Source organism: Pseudonaja textilis, chromosome 5 (assembly GCF_049901715.1).
Source record: "Pseudonaja textilis isolate UNSWEBS1 chromosome 5, rPseTex1.2, whole genome shotgun sequence".
In the NCBI taxonomy this organism is placed as follows: domain Eukaryota; kingdom Metazoa; phylum Chordata; class Lepidosauria; order Squamata; family Elapidae; genus Pseudonaja; species Pseudonaja textilis.
This window is the reverse complement of record NC_141994.1, coordinates 31,127,693-31,154,578: the sequence shown is the minus strand read 5'-3', so window position 1 is coordinate 31,154,578 and position 26,886 is coordinate 31,127,693. Positions and strand designations below refer to the sequence as shown.

General features: G+C 34.1%; 1 protein-coding gene across 1 annotated transcript in view; it reads right to left on the bottom strand.

The window, feature by feature from the left end:
• Positions 1–19,243: 19,243 nt before the first annotated feature.
• Positions 19,244–26,886, bottom strand: part of HMGA2 (high mobility group AT-hook 2) — a 186,428-nt gene continuing 178,785 nt past the window's right edge. Inside the window, exon 5 of the mRNA XM_087934444.1 lies at positions 19,244–23,071. Coding sequence (XP_087790570.1) covers positions 23,024–23,071 — 48 coding nt within the window. The 3' untranslated portion in view covers positions 19,244–23,023. The remainder of the gene's footprint in view (positions 23,072–26,886) is intronic.

Sequence of the window (26,886 nt, the reverse complement as noted above, 5' to 3'; positions counted from 1 at the left end):
TTTCTGTGAAGTCTATACAGGCCCATTCCTGGTGTCTTTTAGGAAACCTCTAAAACCTAGCTTTTCAGTAAAGTGAAGTAAAGTGAATTATAAATCTACATTAAATAGGTGATACAGTTTGTCCTTGTTGGGTGACCAGAATTGACACTAGCAATTCAGTTGTTAAGCAAAGTAGAGGCTAAGTGAAATGGTGAATGTGCTTATTATGATAGGAGTGTATCATACTATAAAGATAAATTTGCTGTTTATAGAATTTTTATCAGCAATCATTTAAATAGTAGCTTTAATAAGTGACTATAATCTTTTATTATACTCTCTTGCACAATAACAGGAATAAAATAATCGAAGCCTGAATTTCTAGGATTCTTTTATATAAATTCTATTTGCCACTGTTATTCTCCCTTTTCTCATATCCCTTGAGGATCAATTGCCTGCATAATATATGAATGTGTTGCAAATACTTAGATTACATCATTTCCAGTGCATGGAGCTAAAAGAACAATATGTTTTTTTTCTGTGCAAAATTGCCAGTTTTGTGGCATTTTTGCTTCATAATAAATTCCAGACTGCTTCTCATGGTAAATCTAAGTCTGCTGTAAAGTGATCTTATGGACTGTAAAGACTGTTGGGATTTTGTCCCTGACTTGCAAGCAGAAGCTTTTAGAGCATTAAAGTTTTATTTGTTAAAATTGAACATTGTTTTGAAAGTCATTTCATGAAATTATGTTTAGATGTCTATATGCTGCAAAATTAATTTCGGTGATCACTGTCTGGTTGTCTTTGAAAATAAAGCTATGTTTCTTATTTAAGTTTAGTTACAAAATCAGTATGTATATATCAGATTCATATTGAAAAGTTAGTACAATGATCAAAGGTATCTGCAGGAGAAGTCAGAAAAGTCATGTAGTATGAAATGCATGTAAAACAAAGATGGGCCCTTTTAACCCTTCTGTAGATAACACAATAATGACATAGGGCAATGGTGACATTGGCATCTTGATTTCTTCATTTCTAAGAATTTTTTAAAAAAATCTTAATGGGTTCCAGAAAATATTTACAGCGTGTCATTTAAATGGGATGAAAATTATTTTTTGCATTTTTTTTCAGCTATTCTTCCTAATAATGATAATTGTAAAGTCCCCAATTTTTCCACATCTTTTTTAATTTGATTGAATAATTCGGTGTAATTGTCTTATTTTATTGAGTAGCACTTTGCTGTTAACCATATTCCTAAATATTTAATTTTTTTGTGATTTGTAATCCCATTACTTTTCTAAATCCTTTTTATTTTTAATTGTTATGTTTTTTCACTAGCATTTTGGTTTGTCTCTGTTGATTTTAAATCCTGAAATCTCTCCATATTTTTCTATCAAAATTGGACCTGATTCTAGTGGCTCCTCAATTTAAAAAAATCAAATCAATACTTGTAATTTATACTCTTTTTAAATTTTTGTTCCCTGTATTTCTGAATTATTCCTAATTTTTATTAATAGTGTCTCTAGTGTCAAAATAAAGAGCAGAGGTGACAATGGGCATCCCTGTCGAACTCCTTTTGTTATTCTAAATGCCTTTGTTATATCTCCATTTATTATTACATTGGCTTTTGGGGAAGAATATACTGTTTCTATTAATTTTTCAAATCTATCTCCAAATCAAGAGAAAAATAGTTTGGGATGTTATTTATTTATATGCAAAGATTGTTCATTCTAAATATTGAGGAAAAGGGACACCAACCATTGAGGAATGGACTTTAAAATTGACTGAACTGGCAGAGATGGCATAATTAACCACATTGATTAGAAACCATGAATCAGATAAGTTTAAAAGAGATTGGAAGCAATTTGTGGACTTTCTACGTGTTAAATACAATAATAGATGGCTTTACAGAGGACTTTGAAGACAAATTTTACTTTTGGGGTTACCTGTTGATTGCCTTTTTATATAGTGAATAAATGAGGAGTCAACTTGATTGGCAGATAGATTTCCACAGCAGTGACATTTTTCTATGTAACATAATATTTGTGTTAAATACAGATGGGAAAGTTTATAATTATTTGTAGATGTGTTATGTAAGGGGGTGGAGGGAGAATGTACCAGATATTTTAGATATATTTTTCAGCATTCAACCAGGTGGACATTTTATGCTTAATGTTAACGATATAATTGTAATTTGTTATTTTTTGTACACACTTTTTTGATACTATTCTTTGGTTGCTCTGTTTGCAGTTGATGTGTTTTTCCTTTTCTTTCTTTTTTTCTACTTTCTATTTTAACTTTAAAATATTTTTTTTAAAGATATTTGTTTCATGTCCACCTGGTCTACCATTCTTGCCATCTTCCCCAACCCCGTTCTTTTTTATTGATATGTGGTAATTTCCTTGTATGGAATGTTATGAGCTGCTTAGAGCTGTTGAATAGCATACTACTAGTTTGATAAATAAATACATCAGAAACTCTGCTACTAGAAATTTTATCTTACATTTGCTGAACAGAAAGCCATGGCAATGCACTCTCAGATAATCACTTTTCTTCTGTACCTCTTTTATATAGAGTGATTTGTAGTTTATTGTTTTGTTATCCACAATGGCAACAAGATTGAATTTAGCATATGTTCTGTTTGATAATTGGCTTGATAATGGGTTTTAATAGAAATGATCAAGAATAAGTTCTGGGCAGGCAAGCCCTTGGAAAGTATCTAAACAATTGAAGATTGGGAATCTCTTATCAGTCCAAGAGTTTACAACTGTAAGTGACAATGATTCATTCCCGGTAAGTAATAAATACAATTTATTAAAACAGCTTAGTTCATCTGGGCTTGAGGACATTAGCCCTCTTTAATCACTGCAGCCAGGTTTACTGACACAAGGGGATGAACTCTCATTAATGGAGTCACAGCAGATGGCAAATTTATCAGCCCATGAGGTTATGTCCAAGAAGCCCATGACAGAAATAATTTCAGTTGATTTTATAGCAAAAAGTGCCTCCCTAACTCCAGAAACGATGACTTGGGTTTCAAAAACTGTTATTAAAGAAAAGCTAGATAAGCTTCAACACTCTTTTAATTGCTACTATAAAAGAAAAAGTATAGGGGTACAGATGACATAAATAGAAAGGATTGTAAGTTGAATCACAACAAAGAAACAGATCCTTCAATGATAAAGTGGTTTGGGGCCACCCAACCACTCAGATACAAAGGATATCTCATTTCCATGTATTTCAATCTGCAATTAATGTTTTTTTAAATTATAATAACATTAACAAAGGAAATCTGTTCACTTACAAAGCAATACTTTTTAACTTAAGTCAGTCTCAACCAAATGTTCCAGGTTGATTTGGAAAAGATGGAATGATCTCTCACATTTCTATACATAATCATTACCTTACTTAATATCTTGCTGCATTTCAGAACACAAGCAAGAAATGTGGAAGAACAAATGTAGCAAAACACAAGATTACAAAGCAGATAGCGTCAATTTCAAACCAAATCTGGCAGAAGCCATTTTGTTAGTTCTCAGTTGTCACCCAGCATGGGGTGAGGGAAGGAGGCTGGAATGCACTGCCAGACACAACACCAATCTTTCTGGTGAGAACTAAGATCACCTCCACAGGTGCCAGATGAAGACAGAGAGGAGTGCCTAATGAGCCCACCAATGAACCAGTGGTGGTATTGTACCATTTCAGCCCGGTTCTACTGAGTTGGTAGCACTGATGAGCAGCAGAGATGAAACCGGTTCTTTCTGACGCTCTGCTGTTGGGCCCGCACACCCCTGGGCTACCATACTAACCTTTATGTCCTGCTTTTGAAGCTCAGCTGCTTTGCATGGCAAGCAGATTGCTGTGCAGCAGCTGCTGAAGTGACAGGGAGTGTGCAGGCTTTCAGGAGGTGAGTCAGAAAGCCTCTGCACCTGCGCGAAGTGCGCGTTTGGCATACGCATGCACGCAAAATGTGTGCACGTGCACAAAGCACACCCACCAAGTCACACCCAACAAACCGGCGGTAAAAATATTTGAAATGCACCACTGCAATGAACCTTATTGGACAGTGTGACCTGTGACACTTGAGAAGAGAACATTTACTATTTAGCTATATTGAACATATTCTTTGTCAAAATCTTTGTTTTGTCTTTATTTATTTTCAAACCAGCCACCTTCCCATATACCTCTATCTTTTCTATCAATTTTAAAGCTGTTTCTAGTGGGTCTTCTAAAATAAAAACCAGATCATCTGCAAATGCTTGCAACTTAAATTCTTCCTTTTTAATTTTCATCCCTTTTATATCCTTTTCTTCTCTAATATTTCTGTTTAGCACTTCCAAGGTTAACACAAACAACAAAGGTGACAGTGGGCACCCTTGTCTTTTTCCTTTTCTTATATCAATAGACTCTATCAGTTCTCCCTCTATCATTACCTTTGCTGTTTGGTTATGATATATAGCTTCTATTGCTTGGATGAATTTTTTACCAAAAGCTCATCTGTTCCAGCTGTAATAACATGAATCGCCAATTCACATTGTCAAATGCCTTCTATGCATCTAAAAATATCAAAGCCATTTGTTTTTCAGGGTGTGCCTCGTAGTATTCCAAGGTGTCCAAGATTACTCGCATATTGTCTTTAATTTGTCGCTTTGGCAGAAATCCATTTTGATCAGGATGAATAAAATTATTTAGGTATTTTTTAAGTCTTTCTGCCAATATTGAAGCAAAAATTTTATAATCTGTGTTTGGTAGGGAAATAGATCTATAGTTCTTGATTTGTAATGGGTTGGCCTCTTCTTTTTGGACAAGTGTAATATAAGCTTCTGACCATGATTTAGGTATCTACTGTTTGTAGAAGAACAAAGAAAACCAGAAGGGGAGGAGTTTAACAAAGAAGAAACCAGATTTGAAGAACAAAGGGAACAACAAGCAGGGGGAGAAGGAATTAAAATTAAAAATATGTGGTTTGATGTGATAACAAAAGGAAGAATGCTTTGGAAAATGAAAAAAGGAGAGTGAAAAAGCAGAAAGGGGAAGTACTAAAGAAAAATTGAAAGAGGGAGGGAGACAAATTTAATAATTGAAATGAGAAATGGAGGGGAATAAGAATGGGGGGAAATGGAATTAAGAGAAAGGACCCGAAAATGAAGAGGACTAGAAAACAAACAAGGATGAAAAGGATTTGTACTGCAAGGAGAACAAGAAATAATGAATGAAAAAAAAAGGATAGGGAAAAAGATTTTGCAAGGTAATATATTGTGACATATAAGAATAAGTACTGAAAATAGATAAGAAGGTAACTGATATGGGGGTTTTTTCGTTTTCTTTTTCTTTCTTTTTTATTAAAGGATTATTGCTATATTAGACATAGAACTTAATTAAATAAATATGGAAATGGGAATTTATAACAATATTATATATTAATTGACGATTAGCGATGCATAAGAAAGGAAGAGAGAAGATGATGAAAAGAGAATTATTGTGGAAAGATTCATATCAATTGCTATAATTAATTGAATAGATTAATATTTTTGTAATGTATAGATGACTTATAAGGTGATCGAGAAAATGTAATGCGGAATCTGACCAAAATATATATATGGAGATTGGTATTAAGGTAGAATGAAGGTGGCTAGCTCGAATTACTAATCAAAGGGGACAAATTTGAATTAATAGAATAAGGACTGTTAAAGTTGCAAATATGACAGAAAAAGGTAATATGGAAAATGACCATAGAAATGAGATAAGAATTTTATATAACATTGTAAAAAGATATGAGAATACCCTAAGAAATATGAATTAAGTTATAATATGAACTCGAACTGGATAAAATAAGTTTAACATTTAATATTAATAAGGATAATATGATATGAAATTGAATAAATGAAATTAATAGGTAGATTGAAATAAAAAACTTGATTAAAAATAAAAGAATCAGACCAGAGATTCAGGTAGTCCCAGGTGATATTATAGCAGAAGGGAAAATTCATTATGAAGTACAAAGGATCTTAGACTCCAGACTATATAGGGAAAGCTGCAGTGGAAGAGTTACCCCTATCAGAAGCTACCTGGGTGTAGAGTAAGGACATACGAGCGGATAAGTTAGTCAGGAAATTCCATGATAAAAAACCCCAGAAGCCAAAAGAATAATCTGCTGATGGGAGCAGTGGCTAATAGGGACTTAATCTGTCTGCACATTCTTCAAAACAGTTGAGAATATTAGAAGATACTAGTGGCTTAGGATTCAATTAAAATGTTTAGACTTTAGTTGAAAGCTAAGCTTTGGTTTGAGTGGGAATGTCTTGATGCCAAGCTAAACTAGCCGAAGGATATAAAGTCTGTGGAGATAATGCTACTGTTTTATGATTGCTGAAAGAAACACAGTAACCACTGAACAGTTGGTAGACATTGGCCCAAATAGACAAGTAGAAGAATTATACTTCATTATTCAGAGTCTCGGTGGTGCAGTGGTTCGAATGCAGTACTGCAGGCTACTTCTGCTGCAGCCAGCTGCCTGCAATTTTGCAGATCAAATCTCACAGGCTCAAGGTTGACTCAGCTTTCCATCCTCCCAAGGTGGGTAAAATGAGAACCCAAATTGTTGGGGGCAATATGCGGATTCTGTAAACCACTTAGAGGGTGCTGTAAAGCACTGTGAAGTGCTGTATAAGTCTAAGCACTATTGCTATTCAACTTGGGGCCAGAAAAAGCTACTTCTTAGTTGAATTGAACAGTTCTACTAGAGGAATGGGGTGAGCATTATTGCCCTACTTGCAAGATTATGTTAATGTAATCTTATTATAAAGTAGAATTAGCTCATCTGACCATTTAATGTTACATTACTATAAAGTAGAATTAGCTCATCTGGCCTTGTGAGATAGACTTGCCTGGTCTACCTCACAAGAAATTAGGGAGAGTCTCTTCAGAACTCCTTACTTCATCAATATTCTTGTTGCAGGCTAATTTGTCTTTTATGTTACCCTTTTGTTATTTTACTGCATATCTTTGCCTGTATCCCAAGTTCATTCCCACATTCTATTACACTTATTGAATGATAGCCCAAATAATTTAATATTTCTTGAGGTACATCCAGAAAATTCTTCATATTATCCTCATATATCTCCTTTATGATATCTCCAAATGTATTCTACAGTTGAAAATGGTAACACAACAATTGGAAGAAATTTAGTTTCAGCAGAATTATGTAAGGTAAGTTCTGATTGATACATTCTCTATTATCATCTTTATTTATTCATATAGATAATTTTGCACAGATTCCCAAGTAGTGCAGTTAATTAGTTTCAGTGACAAAACTGATCTGGAAAATCTTCATCCAATTTCCTAAGTGTAGGAACAGACATATTTTGTGGACATTTATTGATTAACTGTTACAGGACAACTTATTGACTGATGAAGACATTACATTTGGGGTAGGGTGGACAAAACTTTTTCAGTGTATTATTTTTCATTGCCCTTGTTGAAAAGTCATTGTCATCATCATCAGCCATTCAGTCAAGTCTGACCTTCAGCCACTCTATGAACTACCACTTCCTCTGACTCACACTGCCTCCCTCAGAACTGCCATTATCATCCCAGTGTCCCAATGTCATCTTTTATGAAGTTCTCCTTGAAAAGGACTCTGTAGAATAAGTCTGAAGATTTCATAAGACACAAATGAGGAAATACTGGGGGAAATTGACTTAAAAGAAGTATTCTTTATGCTACTTTTATTGATTGAAAAATTGATTCAATGTCTAAAAACAGACTGTGTGAAATTGGTAATCTCTTCTATTGACCACTGACCTCTAATTATGAGATTTCATTAACGTTAGCTATGCTATTTTAGCATACTATTAATTCCACTTTCTATTCAAAAAAGGAGTTAAGCAAGTTGCATCCTAGCCTCCTTCTTTTCAACATTTAATAAAATTAGAGTTCCACCCTCCAAAGTTGGGAAATAAATCTGTTTCAATGCTATATATGATGAAGAATACTATCTGCAATATAGGTAGATCCAAGTGGAGTCTTCAGGCCTTCAGCTCACATTATGGAGACAGGAAACACTTATCAGTTCTAACAAAACAAAAGTGATGTATCTTACTATGAGGCCTGCAAGAGGTAGACATTGCTGGAAGATTAATAGTATCTGCCTAAAATAAACTAAAGCATTTAAATATTTTGAAATTATTTTCAATCTTTTCCAGTTTGAAAAACAAAATAAAAGCTGTTGCTGACCAGGCCTACGAAACTGCTAGTGCTATTACTTATTTGGTATCAGCAGATGTAGTAATTATGGTCCCGCTGATATAAATATTTTTAATTTGAAGCTGATCAGCCATTTGTCATGTGTTTGCAGACTTGTACTTGCAAAGATTCAAAATTTTTGGAACTGGAACAGCCAAAATTCCTAAGAGCCATGCCCTGAGTTCCCAGGAATATTTCCATTTTTATTGCCCTTGGAAGCTGCACTAGTTTCTCTAGAGGCTTACAAGGGGTTCTGATATTTAAAATTCTAGCTAAATTTTGAAATTTCCCCTTCTCTTTCTTTTAATTGTCTTGGAACTTATCTTTGACCATAAATAAAGTTTGTTCTATTTTTAAATAAAAGAGTTTAGAAAGTTAGTGAATGGTAGCAACTTTTCTAATGCCTCATTTAACTATTAAAGTTATTTAAATAATTTATTTTTTTAATTTTTCTCTATTAATGCCTCCCTAATTAAATGTTGCCTAACATTTGAGTGTGTCTTTTGGTTTCTCTCCCATAGGATGGCATGCCATCCAACTTGCAGGTCATGTCCCTCTAACATTATTGCTTTCCTATTGCTTAAAGATATCCAATGTCTAATCCAGGTTAATGTTGCTGCCTGTTGATATAACTCCCAATCAGGGAGTCCAAAACCACCTCTGTATCTATTATCTTGCAATAGTTTTAGTCTAATTTTAGGTTTTTTACCTTCCCTTATTAATTTTGATACCATCTTATTTAGTACCCCATAGAATTTTTTATTTAACTTTACTGGCACAGTCTGGAATATGTATAACCATCTTGGTAGCAGGTTCATCTTTATTGCAGCAATCCTTCCTACTAAGGAGAGCTGCAATTTTCTCCTTATTTCCAAATCCTTCTTTGTTTGGTTAATTAATTTATCATAATTATCTTCTTTTAAGGATGAACATTTTGCTGATAACCAAATATCCAAGTATTTAATTTTATTTGTAATTTGAAGTTCCGTTTCTTTTTCTAATTCTTTTTTTTTGATGATCTAAAAGATTTTTAACTAACATTTCAGTTTTATTTTTATTAATTTTAAGACCCGCTACTCTACCATATTCCTCTATTTCATTTAGCAATATTTTCCCAACCTCATTTGGATTTTCTACAAAAATACCATATTGTCAGCAAATGCTTGTGTTTTATGCTCTTCTTTTTTATCTTAGTGCCTGTAATTTCTTTTTTATTTCTAATTTGGTTTAATGAAACCTCTGTTGCAAGTATAAATATCAGAGGTGAGATTGGACATCCCTATCTCATTCCTTTAGCTATGTTAAATTTTTCCATGAAATCCCCATTGACCCTTACACTAGCTTTCTGATTTGAATAAATTTCCTTTATCATTTTTACAGAATTTAGTCCAAATTTCATCTCTGTCATCTGATACAAAAGAATTCCCAATTTAAATTATCAAATGCTTTCTGAGCATCCAGAAAAAAAACAGTGATACTGGTATCTCTGGATGTGCTTCATAATATTCCAAAATATTCATTACTGTCCTGGTGTTATTCTTTTTTAATTTTTTTTTATTTTGTAACAACAAATATAAACAAATATAAACATAAAAAAACAAATAAAACCATCTTTCCATTGTTCAGTGTGTCGGTTGGTACATATCTTTTGTGCACAATATCAACAGTCTTTCCCTTCTACATTTAAATTATAATTCATATTATATATGTCAACTATACATATTATATTGTATTGTTATTAACACCTTATTAGACTTTAATTATAAATTCACATCATTCTTTTCGAGCAAATCAATAATATTTATATTATATTTCTTTTTCCAGTCTTTCAGTTATTCCCTTCTTTTAATATTTAATATTACAGTCCAAGCTATTCCCTATATTATTTGTTTATATCACAACCTTATACCCACTTTAAATAATATAGTTTGATTAGATTATATCACAATCTTATATCCACTTTGAATAGTATAATGTCATTATCTTATAGATAGTTACAAAAATATTAAGTACTCTATGTTATTTAGTAAATATTAATTAGTTCAGTTAACTTAAACAATTATCTATAGATTCTAACAGTGATAATTTCTTATACTAATTTATACCCTAAATGTATTTAATTTTCTTTAATCTAAATATTTTCAACCAGGTTGTATTATCAAAGTTCTATTATCAAAAATAAGAATTCCTATTTCACTCTATCATATACGTACAGATTTTATATTCTAAATAATCATTACTTAAGCATTATCAAATAAACAATATAAACATAGCATCAAATCAGATATTTAACTTTACATTAAGTTCTTTTATCACCTTCTTTTATTGCCTATACAATGTTGCCTTCTCTTTTCTTGTTAAGTTCTCCTGTCATCTACTGCATCAGCCATTCCTTGTTGTAGCATCAGGGTTCCTTTCTCCTCTGTTTCAATTGTTAAATAATATGCCAATAGTCCTTTTCAACTTCCTTTCTTTTAAATCCAGTTCCTTCCATTAACCGCATCCTCAGAAAAATTTTCTGCACCTTCACTTTCCTTCTTCACTTTCTTTTCCTTCTTTTTTTCTTCCCTCCTGCCGTTCTGCTGGATTCCTTCCTTCAAATTGCTTAGTCACTTAGCCACTTAGCCTTTATATGTTCTGGAAAAATCCCTTCCTCCAACTCTAATTCCAAATCCTCTATCTTTCTCTGTCCAATCCCCTTTCTTTCACAGATACTTTAGCTTACTCTCACTCTCTCCACATCCCTTTTCTCTGTCAAAATTATTCCAGCTGCACTCCTCTTCCCTTGCAATCCGCTCTCACCATCTTCTAGCTACTGTCCTTTGAGACCTTCTGTTTCTCCCCATCCGAGCCTCTCCACTTGCCTGTTGATTGTAAAACTTTCTCTCCTCCCACGCTGCTACGATTCCCAATTTAAATTATCCTGGGGTTTAGCTTCCATCCGATGCCATGCTTTGTCGATCTTCTCCTTCCCAGTCTGGTGGCTGACACAGCTTCTGGTCAGCCATATTAGTATGACTAACACTTTCACCTAGGATCTGTGAGGTTCCTTTTAGTTCCAGCAGGTGGTTACCTACCACCCCCGCTTCCTCTCTTTATCACGTCTCCCTCCAGGAGATTGCGACCCTCAAATCAGGCTCCTAGTGCAGAAGATCGAGTCCAAGAGATGGAGTCCAATTTCTCTTCCCCGAATCACTGCCACGTCATCACTGGAAGAAATTAAATTAAAACATTATATTAAGATGCTGAGTTGGCTTTCAACTATGGAAACAGTGTTCAATCCAAATACCATGGATATTTCTAAAATGATCAGGTACAACCAATTATTGGATAAACAGGGAAACCTAAAAACAAATCAAAAATTGAAGGAAGAAGGAATCAAGTTAGACTGGTGGCCCTACCTGCAGGTGCAAACAAAACATAAAAAATATATGGAAGAATTTGGTATAGAGTTAAGCCCTCAACAGTGCGATAAATTTTATTAGGACCAGAAGGAAAATGTATATCCAAAGCTTACAACTATCTCCTAAAATTTGATACAGAAGAGGAGGAAGTAAAACAGACAATGATTGCATGGATGAAAATTTTTGGATATAACATTCAGAGGATTGGGAAAGACTTTGGAAGAGAAATTATAAACTAACAATGACAGCTACATATAGAGTCAATCTTTACAAAATGTTTTATCATTGGCATCTAGCACCATCGACATTTATCTAAATCCTATATGTTGGAAGTGTAAATTAACAACTGGTACCTTCTTTCATGTGTGGTGGTTGTGTCCCAAAGTCAAAAAAATTCTGGAATAAAATTAAAATTTGGCTGCAAGAAATAACTAATGAAAAAATAGATCTCAAACCAGAAATGTTTTTATTAGGGATAATTAGAGGCAATATAAAAAATAAATTGAATATCTTATAATACATATTCTGACAGCAGCAAGAATAGCTTATGCTTAAAATTGGAAACTGGAGGATAATCCCACGGACAATATGTTAATTTAAAAAATTATGGATTGTGCGGAAATGAATAAGCTTACTATGGAGTTGCAAGAGAAGGAAAAAAAATCTACAAGATCTGGGAGAAATTGTATGCTTGGATAGACAACAGGAATAATAGATAATGTATAAGGTAAATATGAACAATGTATATAGATATGAATAAAGAAAGATGGGAAAAACCGATGCTAAAGCGAATTGCAAAAATTGTAAACTCGATTTGTGGATTTTTTTTAAATTTGTAAAACTTTAATAAAAATTATTTTTAAAAAAAGTTATTTAAAGAAAATATTCCAGAGACACGGATTTGACAAATATTTTTATGTAATTATATATTTTTGACATAGATGGGAATATATGATACAAATTTATTAAAATATGAAAAGCAAAAGCTAAATGGTTTTGCATTATTTTAATATTCAGGTGTAATGGTACTATACCTTCCCAGATAGTTTGCTTGGTAGTGATAGTGAACCTTAAAAGAACTTTATAGTTACTACTCAATTAGCTATTTTAATGTTGGCTATATTTTATATATTTCCAAGATCTATTAACATGTCGTCTATCAAATAAGCCTTTGAAATTATTATTTTTATGACATCAATGTATGGAAACATGATATTTTAAATGGAAGACTTTATAGGAAGCAAATATTTAAAGAGTCTGTGAATGGGTTTTATATGTATGTCTTAATATTTCACAAAGTATATACTGTACATATTTTTATCTCAGTGAGTGAAAAGGTCAGTGGTGAAGATACACTAACGAAGGCAGTATTTATATGGTTTTTCTATATCCAAGCTTTTGTTGGATTATCCAGGAAATTTTCTCTTGCAAAATTTGTTCTTGGTCATTGTGTTGGCTAATTAGGAAGCTTTATTGTGCTTTGAATCTCATCAACTAAATGAAAATGTCGCCAAATGTTATATGCTATTCCAGGACTTTGCATATTTTATATGTAGTAACAAAATGATTTGTGCAATTAGCATTGCCATTGTTTTTCAAAGCAAGCCACCACTGGGGCTGTGCATTCCTGAGGTCTATATAGAACCATGAATATATTTATAATTTAGAGCCTGGAAGATGGAAAGAGTATATTTGCACTCTGAAACCCACTATACACTGTTTCCAGAATGAGAAAAATGCAGTGCTGAAGGTCATTTTTTTCCAGGTCAAGGATAATTACTAAAATGACTGGGAACAACTCTGAAGTTGTTAATGGAAAGCAGATAGAATAGTGTGAATGTTTCCTGTGTTCTATATAAAATGAAAAAAGTACTATATGTCTTAAAACATATTTCCTTTGGAACTCAGGAGATGCATCATATAACTTTATGTGTCTGCAAAGGAAAAGGATTGGCTTCATATCAACTACATTTATGTTACACCTATTTTCTAAGGAAAAAAATATGGCTTTTGGAAAGCCTACTGAACTCAAGTAGTTGCTTGAGGATATTGTTATTATTAGAACCTGAATTTAAACACATTTAGTTGAAAGAAAAATCTTCTGATTTCAATGAAAGGTTCATTTGTACTTATGATTACATGCGTAGTGCATTTTCTAGACATTGTATATGAATGGGGCTTTGTTTGCAACTTCTAATATTTTATTTAAGCATGAAACTTAATACAAATAGTCCTGGATAAAATAGAAGCTGCATTCATACACTGTATTAGGCTATAATAAAAAAAAATGCTTGACAATGTGTGAACGCAGATGGTAGTTAATTTAATAAACCATGGTTTAAATATATGTAGAGGCAATATTTTCAGAGTTGAAAATAGATGAATTGAAAGAGAGGAATTCCAGGAGATGAATACAGGTTAAGAACTGAAACAAAACAAAAAAATTCAGAGTATATCATCAAATGTACGGGAGAAATAATAACCATAAAATCAAAGGTAGAGAAGAAAATTTAGCAGAGTCATCAGCACATGAGGTGAAGTCTCATCTCATGAAAATAGGAAAGAAAATATCTAACCAATTATTTTATTCTAAAAGAAAACAATATACTCTATCATGATAGTGGCTGGGAAATGGAAACATTGATTCCAATTTAATAAGAATAATATGTACCTAGAAGCATGATTAGTCAAAGTCACCATTTTCTGATAACCAATCAGGCATGGCAATAGTTGCTTTGTGTAGGACCTCCATGCGGTTTTCCACTGATGAAGATTGGTGCGTTCAGGCCAATCAGGATGCTGGTTCTGTCTGTAGTATTCTGCAAGATGACAATTGGGGTTCTTCTATCACAATGGATAATTACTGTAGTGCTTTGAACTATTTGATGAGAAAATTTGGAAATTCAGGTAATTCTACTTGTGATTTAAAATTCAGAAGCAGCTAAGTCTAGTTAGTGATTGGCTGTGGAATTCTGGGAGTTGAAGTCCACAAGCCTTAACGTTGCCAAGGTTGGACATCCCTTGCCTTGATAGTAGATTGAGTGGAAAGTCAATGTGTATTGCTTGAAGTTTCATGAAAGAATGATGAGCTACTAATTTAACTACACCTGTCTATCATTTATCATCTCACACTCTCATTTGATTAGGTCAACACAAAATCAATTAAACTGTAGAAAATGAGTGTAGAAAAAGCCATGGTGTGATGGAAGAAAAGTAGCGTTATCACTATTGAAATTTATGACAAGAATATTTTTAAAAGCTTTCTTGAGAAAAACAATCCCACCCATATACATGATCTAATTACCATTAAAATCATGATTACATTCTATTTCTCTGTTCAAACTGGACACACAAAATAATTGTGACTTTTATGTTAGTACTGAGAATGTGAAAACTGTATAATTTGATGGTGATTTCATGTGAGTGTTAGGGATTTAAAACGTGGTTGTCCTGAGGTGCTTTAATATTTAGTCTAGTCTACTTTTTGAGAAAGCCTGTAAGTGTTAGAATCAAGGTTATAGAATGCAGGCTACATCTGCGTAATAGAATAGAATAACAGAGTTAGAAGGGACCTTGGAGGTCTTCTAGTCCAACCCCCTGCTTAGGCAGGAAGCCCTACACCACTTCAGACAAATTGTTATTTCTTCTTAAAAACTTCAATGTTGGAGCATTTACAACTTCTGGAGGCAAGTTGTTCCACTGATTAATTGTTCTGTCAGGAAATGTCTCCTTAGTTCTAAGTTGGTTCTGTCCTTGATTAGTTTCCACCCATTGCTTCTTGTCCTACCCTCAGGTGTTTTGGAGAATAGCTTGACTCTCTCTTCTTTGTGGCAGCCCCTGAGACATGCTGCTATCATGTCAACCCAATCCATCTTTTTATCAATTCCAGCAACCATTCTTTATATATTTTAGCTTCCAGTCCCCTAATCATCTTTGCTGCTCTTTCTAGAGTCTGAATATTTGTCTGTGTCTGATGAAGTCATGGAATCATAAAAGTATGATTTGGTGTTGGATTAATGGCTTGGCTAATCTAGTGTTCTGTTCCTGTACATTTTATGAAGGAAGTCTACGGGAAACTCACGATCAACATATTTATTTTTCACATTTTGAGTTGCCCATCTTCCTGAGAAATATGTGTGCAGTATCATTTTTCTCCCCCTAGATCATGACTGATTATGATAGTTCTGTGAATGACAGGATTGGCAATCAGAATGCCAAATTGGTAGATTCTCTGAATATGCTCAATAATATTTTTTTTTTTTGGGGGGGGGAATAAATTTTATCTTGCAGTGGTGATGGTGACATCCAGTGGTGGGATTCAGCCAGTTCGCACCGGTTCAGAAGAACCATTAGCTAATTTTCTGAGCAGTTCAACAAACTGGCTGTTGCAAGAAACAGCCTTTTGTTTTTCCCACTTTACAGAGTTAATCCTGTCAGGAAGGAGGGATTCTGGTATGCCTGTGTGTGTTGTTTCTAGTCTAATCCTTATCTTTATTGCCCTGCTTAAGTGTTTTGAGAAACTGCCTCTGTTTTAAGTCTTGTTACATTGTAACAGATAATGGTTCTTGGCAATACACCCAGACTTTCTGTACCCTGAGCTTCTCTGGAGTTTTTTTTATTAGGGGCTTGACTTTCTTAAAGAGGAAGTGTTGTTTTAAGCTTTTTACACTGCTTTACTGGTTCCTGGCACTATCCTTTTGGGGTGTATTTCCAAGAGGCAGGATGCAAGGTTGGCACTGATTTTTTTTTACTGCCTTTCTGTGAGCATGTGATCTTTCCTTAAATCTGAATGATTTTCTTAGGATATCTCGTGAGGTGAGTGAGACCAGCCGGTATGTTTAACTGGTGCAAATGGATCTTTAAGTGGTGCAGGATTGCTTCTTCTGGGTGGAAAGGGTGCTTTGTCAGCACAGGAGTCTCTTCTCTAGGGGATTTTTCAGTCATCCAGGTCAGTGGTTGCCAACCAGTGGGCTGCAGCCCACTGGTGGTCCCCGAAAAATTTTTGGTGGTCTGCAGAGAAATAGCAAAGAAGCTATTTGTATTTTTGTACAGGTTATCTTTGATTTACAACAGTTCATTTAATGACCATTAAAAGTAATGGCCCTGAAAAAAGTGACTTATGACCATTTTTCACACTTACGACCATCGCAGCATCCCCATGGTCATGAGGCTGGGTGAGGCAAAATGCCCCTCGATATGACATTTAGTTGGCCACACCCACCCAGCCACACCTACCCAGCTGGTCATTAGGCAGAAAACCAGTTGTTAAATTCATTTGAATCCCATCACCAGTAACACCCTTGCATCCATTTAGTTTCATTCAATTGTGTAAAAACTTAAATGACCATCAGTCTAGGCTGTGGAATGTAGCAGCTTGAAATCTTAAATGCCCATTATTATTTGTTTTTTAAATACTAGGTAACATGTAATACACTTGTACTGTGCCAATACTAGTATATCTAATATATCCATGCAGTTATGGATTGGATATTTTTATTTTTTGTGCATTCTGAAGCCATGGCATATTACATGCTTACTTGTTATGAAATTTCAGAGTTTTTCTTGGAAGTGCTGTTAATAACTGAGCATCTTTATCTTTATTTTTAACAAAATAAATGCACTTTTAATTATAATTGCAATTATTCCAAGGTGTTTTTATGGTGCTTGCATTCCAATTACCATTACTTTCTTGGGTATAAGAATGGATAAAATTGCATTTCACAGAAGAAGCAATTGCAAGTTTTTCTGCCCTTATCCAAATTAGGATGCTTTAATTAAAATCTCCATTCAGGTGAACTAGTTCTGCTGATTTCATTAATATCCTATAAAGGGAACCTCGGTGGCGCAGTGGTTAGAATGCAGTACTGCAAGCTACTCCTACTGCAATTTGGCAGATCGAATCCCACCAGCTCAAGGTTGACTCAGCCTTCCATGATTCAGAGGTGGGTAAAATGAGAACCCAAATTGTTGGGGGCAATATGCTAACTCTGTAAACTGCTTTGAGAGGGCTGTAAAGCACTATAAAGTGGCATATAAGTCTAAGTGCTATTGCTATTGCTATATCCATTCAGGTTTTTTTAACAACAATATGGATGCCAGTAGGATGCCAACATATTTTTCTGTGATGTTCCTCCTCTTCGAAGTCCAGAGGAGGTTAGCCAGTTGCTACCAATAAGGTAAAATACCTTAATGGTCTTCCTTGTGAATGTTACTTTCTACCCTGACTAAAATCAATGCTATAAAATATTTATGTGGGTAGCATTTGTACATTATCTTACTTTATGCTATTTAAAATCTGATTTTCTGATTATTTCACAGATAATGGTATATGCATATGAAATATTTTCAGTTCTGCATATCTATATTTTTCTTTAGCCACATCTAAATGTTTATATCATTCAGTTGAAATAAAAATTAACTCATCATTTGGGAATGTAATTCTTTATAACAAATTACATTTCAATTGAAGAGCATAATTATACTATTAGAATGTGGTTTATAGTCATTTTCCAGTTGACTTTACTATTGAAGGTCTTTGAATTGCTGATATCAAAACTATCTCTGCTTAAGTATTTTGTTATTTTTTATCTTGTTCTTTCTTGAAACAGTTCAGAAAAGTATATATCCTGCTGCCTTACTTTTATCATTACATCAATCTTGTGAGATAAGTTAGGCTGAGTGTAATTTACTTGCAAAGATTAGAAATTATTTGTCTACAGGGGCTCTGCAATATCCTAATCATCATAATAATCATGTTGGCTGTATTCATGTTATCTACTGTTTAATACACTTAAGGTTAGAGATCCTTATTGCCGTTTTTCAAAGCCAGGCTGAAAAAAGTACCATCTACTCACTTGAGATTTCATAATTAATGTACTTTACCTTTATCTAAATAGAAGGCAAGATTAGAGTAACAAATTATTTTTTCTGTAATGATAAGAATGGGATAAAATGCATAACATTTAACTCACTAATTTTCATCAGCCAAAAAAAACAAAAAAAAAACATCTAAAACTTAAATACAAGTTTATAGTTCTAGAGTTTAACATTTTGCCAGCAAGTTATCAAATTTCTCTGAAAACCAATATGTGTTACGTAAGAATTCTTCCAGAATGAAGAAGAACCCATAAATTCATATAATTGCTACAGGTATTTTTCTATATATTTGCCAATTGCCTTGCTTCAAAGTCTGATTGAGTACTTTCAATGAGGACACAGCAATTTCCTTTTCATAACAATGTGGGTTAAACATAACTGTCAGGTATGTGTACATGGCAGTATCATAGTACTCTTGGTTTCCACTTCTTGCTATACTTTGATCATTACATCAAATAATTTAGAAACGGCAGCAAGTACAACGGATGGTACATTTCTGCTCACAATGGTTATCATATCCCCTTAAAAATCATGTTGGGCTAGAACTCACTCTCTCCTGGTTTCTGTCTTGGAGCCTTAATCATTAATTGGCTCTCCATTTGATGTATCATATATAACATACAGCTTGAATGCTGTAACATTTGTACAGCATTTTAAGATTTTTTTTTTAATAAGCTTGTTTTGCTAAGACCAAACTTTATTGCTTAATTATGAAGTATTGACAAAATACAAGCAATTGAACATGATTACATAAACTATGAGTTTATTGTTCTGAACAAACTGTGATAATCCAGCAAAGTAACAAGCAAGCAGTTCAAAATCATAGACAGCAACTCTATATGAATAAAAAAGCAACGAGCTAGAAAACAGTTGAGGAAAATAGAAGGAAAACTGTAGGTTTTTACAAGCATATCAATTGTGCATAAATGGCAGAAAAAATAATGTCCAGTCTTATTTAGGTGTGACCAATGACAGCAAAGAACAGTCTTATAAAATTTATCTCCCATAAAAATAAACTATATATATAAAAATTTTATGATGTTCCTCCTGTTTCAATGGCCACAAGGTTATTTTCAGTCTGAAAAATGAGGTATAGAAGACCCTGAGAGGTAGTAATGTGTTTTGATTGTTCTACAATATATAGAAAATGTAAGATTTGATCAAAGCTGTAAGCCCGTAGGAATTTGATGCCTGCCCCCATTTGTCAGTAACATTTAGTTCTTCTCACATTGTTAAACTGATTTAGAAACTCCAATATAAGGATACTGATGCTTAAACAGAGTTCCATATATGTAAAGTTTACTTGATTTCCTTCAGTAATTCATGGTATATTCCCATGTGCACAATAGCAATTTCCTATTAAATCCACACCATTCCTTAAGATTAAAAAGATACATTATTTTCCCTGGATGGGGCTTTTGTACACACTACAGTCATGGAATTAGGGAGTGTGGAATTAGGGACTGTGGCCTATGCCAGTATTTTTCAACTTTGTGAGTTTATGATGTGCACACTTTTTTTTTTTTTAATATCTGGGGTATTTATAGAATACTCCAGCTAGCAAGGCCAGCTGGGGAATTCTGGGAGTTGAAATCCACACATCGTAAAGTCATCAAGATCGAGAAACACTGACCTATGCTATTAAAATCCATAGTCTAAAGAAGGAAAGCATTTTGGAGTCTTGATCAAGTTTTCCTCATCAGTCACTGTTTTCTTCCCAATAATATCCCTTATGTCTCATGACTATTCTAAGGGATTTGTTTGGGAGGGAGTGGGGTGTCAGTTGGGTGCACCCAGAAGGAAAAATCTGTCCACTCGCATTGTAGTTTGTCTTTCAGGCCACAGCTTGAATGGTCATGACTAAGTTCCATATGCAGTTATTGTATAATTATTTACAAATTAGGTAACATTAGGACACCTAAAATACATTTTTCTTATATGCTTTTTCATTGATCCCTAACACAAGGCACTCATGTTACTGGAATAGGTGTTTGTTCTTAACAGTCAATCATGTGAAGCAGCCAGTAAGTAGCTCTCCTTAGTTGCATTTGACTTAACACTAAAGTCATCCTGAAGAATGTTTTCCTGAGAATCTACCGCTGGCTCAAATAATAAAATAATGTTTACCAACAGATATATCCACTGAGGGTGAGATAGACAAGATGAAATAAAAAGAAAGAAATCAAATAAGTCAGAAAGTATTAATCTCTACATAAGAAGCATTTAAAATAAATCTGGTTGACACACATTACAAAAAAAAATCACATTTGTGAAAAAAAAATGAAAATACTTGATGAGTATTCTCAGATAATCTACTAGTTTTTACATACATACACACACACAAACATACACACACTTATTTGTGATTGCATTATGCAAAAAGCTGAGCTTGTTGCGTCCAACCTACAAAGATTCAAGTTTCTTTGAGGGGTGGTTTTAATATGAAACAAATTAATATGCATTCATTTCTCACAAAGCTCTTTTGTAAAAAATAGTTCTAATTAGGGGTTTTTCTTGCTTGCTTTTGTTTTATATTTTTTGCAGTTCTAAATATTTCAGTCTTTCCATAAACAAATGTTGAAAGAAACAGCAATTTCATCAATAGTCTGGAGGTAGGTCTTGTCAATTGACTAGTCAATTTCTTTTTTTAAAAAATCAATTGAGGTACAAACTTGGACAGTAATATTTAAACACTGCAGTTAATTATTTTTATGTCATGTAGTGTCAATGAAGAAAATTATCATTACAAACCTTATGAGCAATTTGGTACAAAAATATATTCAAGTTAATGGTACATTTTATAGAAATTTAGCAGAGAAAGGCATAGCGTACTTTAAAAAGAAAAAATATTGTAATGCTGGAAAACATTAACAGTATTGTGTTCTTAATTGCAATGTAGTAACAAAGTAAAAAAAGGATTGGGGGAATGCAAAATGTATGATTACATATCCAATAACAATTTCCTGCATTGTATGATCATAGCAGCAAGTGTTTATATGATTGTTGAGTTCAATGAAAATAACAGAGGTAGTACTGAAAAGTGTGGTAATATTGCAGTTGTTGTTAAAAGTGCTGCTGTTTAGTAAAAAAAATAAAATTAAAAAAAAATGGGGATATATAACTGAACCAACCTGCCCAGATAAATATCCTATGTCAATGTATATTGCTTAAAAGTAATAAGCCCATTTGAGGTACATAGTATTGGCTCTTGAATGGAGATGTATTAGTGAAGATGATAAGGCCATTCCTCTGAAGGAGTGGAATGGGCTGGCAGCACAGTAATAAATCAAACTAAATATCTAAATTATTTCCCTTGGTTCCAGTATGGTATGATTTAAAATTATTCTGAGGTATTGTTTAAAATTCACTAAAATCCAAATTTTAGTTGCTAAATTTCAGTCCTGAAAGAGAGTCTGATGTAAATCATTTCTAAACAACATGACAATCTCTAGAAAGCAGATTCCATTTCAGAGTGTATGAACTGTTTCCAGAGAGGGTGCTGTTGAGTTCCATTTAGTATTACTTCAGCAGATATGTGTATTGCTATTATATCTTTGTCATTTTTTTCCCTTTAGTTGCAAAGTACCTTTTTTCTTTTTTCTTTTGACTTTTGCTTCCTGATTATTAGTTTTAATTGAAATTAACTTTTGATGTGTCTCCAAAGAACAGTAACATGAGAAACAAATAAACACAAATCTATTCCAAGACTAACAAAATAGTATCTAATAGGGCTGGGCATACTTCAAAAATTATTTCAAAGAAGCACTTCAGACCTTTCAAAAATAAACTCTCTGCTGGTCCCTAAAGTTACCAATTTCTTTTTGCAAATTTCTATTCAAGCATAAGAAATTATACAGTTGCTTTAAAGTCCTGACTCATTGAAATTAGTGTGAGACAAGCACAACACTAATTGGGTAGTTATTAAAGGCATTTGCATTTTTCTTTCAGGCTGCTTTAATGAACAGCAGAGAGGTGCTGTGCTTGCATGAGGTATGTAACCCTCCTGAATCATTCTGAAGCATACACAATCCTAGCATCTAAATCCTTATCTTTGGTGTTCTAAAAAGGGAATTTACTAAGCTAGGGAGTGGGTTGTCAAGAGATGTTGTAAGAACTAGTGTCAAACACCAGTCCTTCCAATTTAAATGCCCATGTTAATATTTTAAAAGAGTCATATATAGGCAGTGCAGTGAACAACTTGAAACCTGCTTCTGAGATTTACTGACCCATTCACCCTTACTTAGCAGCTCAAACTATTAGTAGGTTAAAGAAAACTAAGAGAAAACAGTAAGTATATGTTGCGTTGTTAATCTATGCCCTCTGTGTTACAGCAGTTTCAGGAAACCTGGGACAATGAAGGGATTGCAATAATTATTAAGTCCTTTTTAAGGTGGATTCCTTCCCTCCTCTCCACCCAGGCCAAAGTAAAAGATTGTGGAAACAGAAGCAAGTGGTCATGGCAGTGTCTTCTCCCTTCAAAAGATCCAACTGCTGATGAGGTAGAAATGGAAAGGTGTGGTTTTCTAATCATCTTCTGCTGATTCTTGTGAGGACGTCTCTTCAGGTTGATCCTGGAATGAGCAATCAGAGTAGTAAATTAATTATACAGCTATTAATACTTTAAGACTAAGTCAAAGTAAGTAACTGAGTCAGTTCAGACAACTGTATTTTAGCTTAATAAGAGTAAAATATTCTCAGATATGCTTCCTTCCTTGCTTTGCAATATGAAATATGAACCAGGAATCCATTATCAATAACTTTCTCAGAATTATTCAGACTTACTCAGAATGTGGTAGTCAAGTTTCAAAGTGTAGTTTCAAACATGGAAGCTATGCTTTGTCTTAGCTTGTTGAAGAAGTCACAATGACTGAATTCATGTAACATACTGCATTAAGATTGACATTGTATTATGAACAAGGAATATGAAATGTGACTACATTTAAGATGTGAGCTAAACTAACTGCTAACAATGGATTCTCTCTTGGGGAGGAAAAAGGAAACTATGATTGAATTAATTCCTTTGCTCATGTTTCACAAATCAAAGGAACTTCAAAATCATGAACTTCTTAACTCATTATAAAACTACTTTAGGCTGTTTTAAGCTGTTTTCCATAGTACCAAAACTTAGGGACATCTTTCACAATTAATTTCTACAACTGGAGGTGCTGTTTCAATTGTAAACTTTAGGTCATGCCATTTCCATATTGTTCCTTTTAAAGATATTTTTGATTCCAAATATATAGATATGCCTAACAAGTTCATAGAGAAATGCAGATGGCAAAATATATATATATAAAAAAAACCTTTCAGTTTTCAGATTAAAGAAAAGGCATGTGCATCTCATGTGCATTGTTCTTTTGATAATCAAATGTTCAGGACTTTTCAACATACAAAGTACTTTACTGGGCTTATCTCATTTATCCACTCAGCTAAGAGTCCTGGGAAACAGGTTATTCTGGGAAATGAAAAACTGCCCAAGGCCACCCAACAAGATTCAGAGCTAAGTGTGGATTTGAACTTTGGCCTCTAATATCCCAACCTATCACACCACACATGACAGCACAATAGTCTTCCAGTTCAGCTATTACTGAATTTTTTAACCAAACACCACACTAACATTCTGCCTGAAGCTTAAAACACATGTAAGCATAACTCTGTTTGGGGAGGCAATGTCTAAAATTTAGGTTAACGTACAAAACTAGAAACTGTCAGAGGTCTGTTTTACTGTCTCTTTCATTCTTAGCCCCAGTCTCCCTCCCTCCCCCTTTGGTTTTAAAATACGTAGGGCCATCTCCTGACCTCGCTCCACTACGCAATTCTTTTTACACTCCTTATTCAATTAATGTGCAGTACCTTTCAGGATATGGGTGGTAAACTGGAGACAATAAACACTGTTGATAAAAGGGGCTGTTAGGGAGAAGTTGATTTTTATCAAATTCTGCACATCATCTTGTAAGACAGCATGTGAAAAAGATCTAGGGTGAATAGGTAAACATTTACCCATATAGCAAACTGAGACCTTTTAAGAATGACCAGCTTATAACAGTCTTCATACTTTAATAGATTTGATTTTCCACATGGCTTCATTTTGTCTGGGTGGCTAGCTGACACAATTTATAACTCTCTTCCTTTCCCAGGCCACTGCAGTACACCACTCAGCAAAGCCAGAGGTACAGCTTGTCTGCATTATGTGACCAAACTTCCATTCATTAGTGTTTGAAACACTTCAGCTGTGAAGGGGATGCTAAATGCTACCATGTGTGACACTACTGCACAAGAGCAGCATGGCGAGAAAAAAAAACAACTAGGCTTTAATCATAGGCCACTGCTTTCTGCAATTCTTTTTCAAAAGGTTTCAAACATTCACCCCCCCCCCCAAAAAAAAGGCTTGAAAAAAGCTGTAAATCCAGGGAATAAACACAAGTACAAATGAATGGATGACAGCTTAAAAATATAACCATAGCAGCATCAAGTCATGAGATTTCACACTGGTTTTGTTTAGTCTGCTCTGGGTTATGTGGGAAATGGGGAAAGCATTAAGCAAAAAGGCCCCCCTGCTAAACTGTGGGCCTCAAATATTTAAGCCAGTAGGTTTATACCTCTTGACTAGGAAACAGGCCATGACCCTGAGATGGTCTCTGGAGAATGAGGCACAAAGAAAGATGTAGCATGATCAAAGCCATGGACAGGGAAAGAGAAGGAAGCCAAGCGTCAGCTAACCTCTGGCCTTATTTTTTCAATTAATATTTAAATTACAAAAAAGCACTCAACTATTACAAAGATATAGCATTTTCCACAATCTCATTTCCAGTCACCTTCATGCTCCCAGGCTACACAATTACAGAGGATGTATGAATACATAGAAACTGTACTGTTTATTATTTCAACTTATTTCTTAGACTTTTCAAAATATTTCACAGCTATCATCCAAAGCATGAAGTCGGCAACTTTTGACTTGCTATCGTATAATCTAACTACTAAACTAAATTACTCTGACACATTACTTCCTCTTGCTTTTTCTGATGACACTGCTAGCTGTTCTATTGTATGTTTCTGTTTCAGCTGTTCTGATCTTTACAACTGCCCCCAGACATCATCAATGGAAGTGACACCTTATGCGTAGCCATTGGATTACTGTTATTGGATCTGGTCTACAAAAAACAGATCATGGCTAAATGCGGGCAGGAAGTTGTATCTCTTTGATACCAATTAGGGGACTTCCAGATTTTTGCAACTCAGAATTCCTAGCCCTATGAATGGTCACTAGCACCCAAACCTATTGTGTTTTCTATTACTATTTTCAAATACATGCAACAAGTCTTTCAGCCTTGCATGCAGAATTTAAAAAAAACTTACGAGGTGACAAAACTCTGAGCAGACAGTTATTCATATACCAGTTCTGGGGTCATGTTGTAGCACTAATATACATTTTAACTGGTGTACAGGGAATCTCAAGGCTCACAATATGAGGTAACAATTCTTGAAATAACTTTGGCTCACAAGAAATCCCCCAACTTCCCAAATGCTGGTGCAGCAGGAAAAAACTGGCACCTGGTAGTGGTTGTATGTATATGTGTGTATAGACACGTATTGTTGTTTTTATGATTCAGGAGTTAGTTCTTTTATGTATTATTCATGTGAAGGGGAAAACAGGGAATTGAAGCCCTGTCTGTAGACACCTACATTTTCACATTGCTGTTTGCAACAATAGACACCTACATTTTCACATGCTGTTTGCGTGACCTGATACAGATTCAAATTGTAATCTCTGTAATCTGAAATGCAATGGTGAATGTAAACTGTCATCTAATTTTGTCAGATTGGCTTATAGTTATCCAAAATATGCAAGTTATCAAGGTTTTCACATTGTTTTATTAGGAAAGAGGGTCATGCACCAAAAGGGTGATGATAGCTTACTGATTTAAAGTCACAAGTTTTGGACTCAAAAGCCAAATACAATTCTTTGAAACTATAATTTCTAAAACCAATTCAAATAAATGATTCAGGAAGACAATATATCTGAAAGTTGTCCTTAGGTCAAGAAGAATAAACACAATTGCATTCTGCCTATCTAATCCTCAACACAAATACTAGGGCAACCAAGCTTACTTCCATCCCAAAATAAAGCTTGACCCTGGATTAACATCTCTGTGTGGGATTCCCTTTAATTCTTAGCTGCTGCAGCTATCTTTAGAAAGTAGATGTTTCTAATTTGTTCTTACCACATCTGCTCTCAATATGGCTGCTGCAAGATTATACAACAAAATGGGATCTTTGGAAATATATTTCTCATAATCAAGGGTCAGACTAGATGGGGGAAAAGGGTACAATGGTGGTTACTACTCCTATGTACACTGCTCAAAAAAATAAAAGGAACACTTAACAC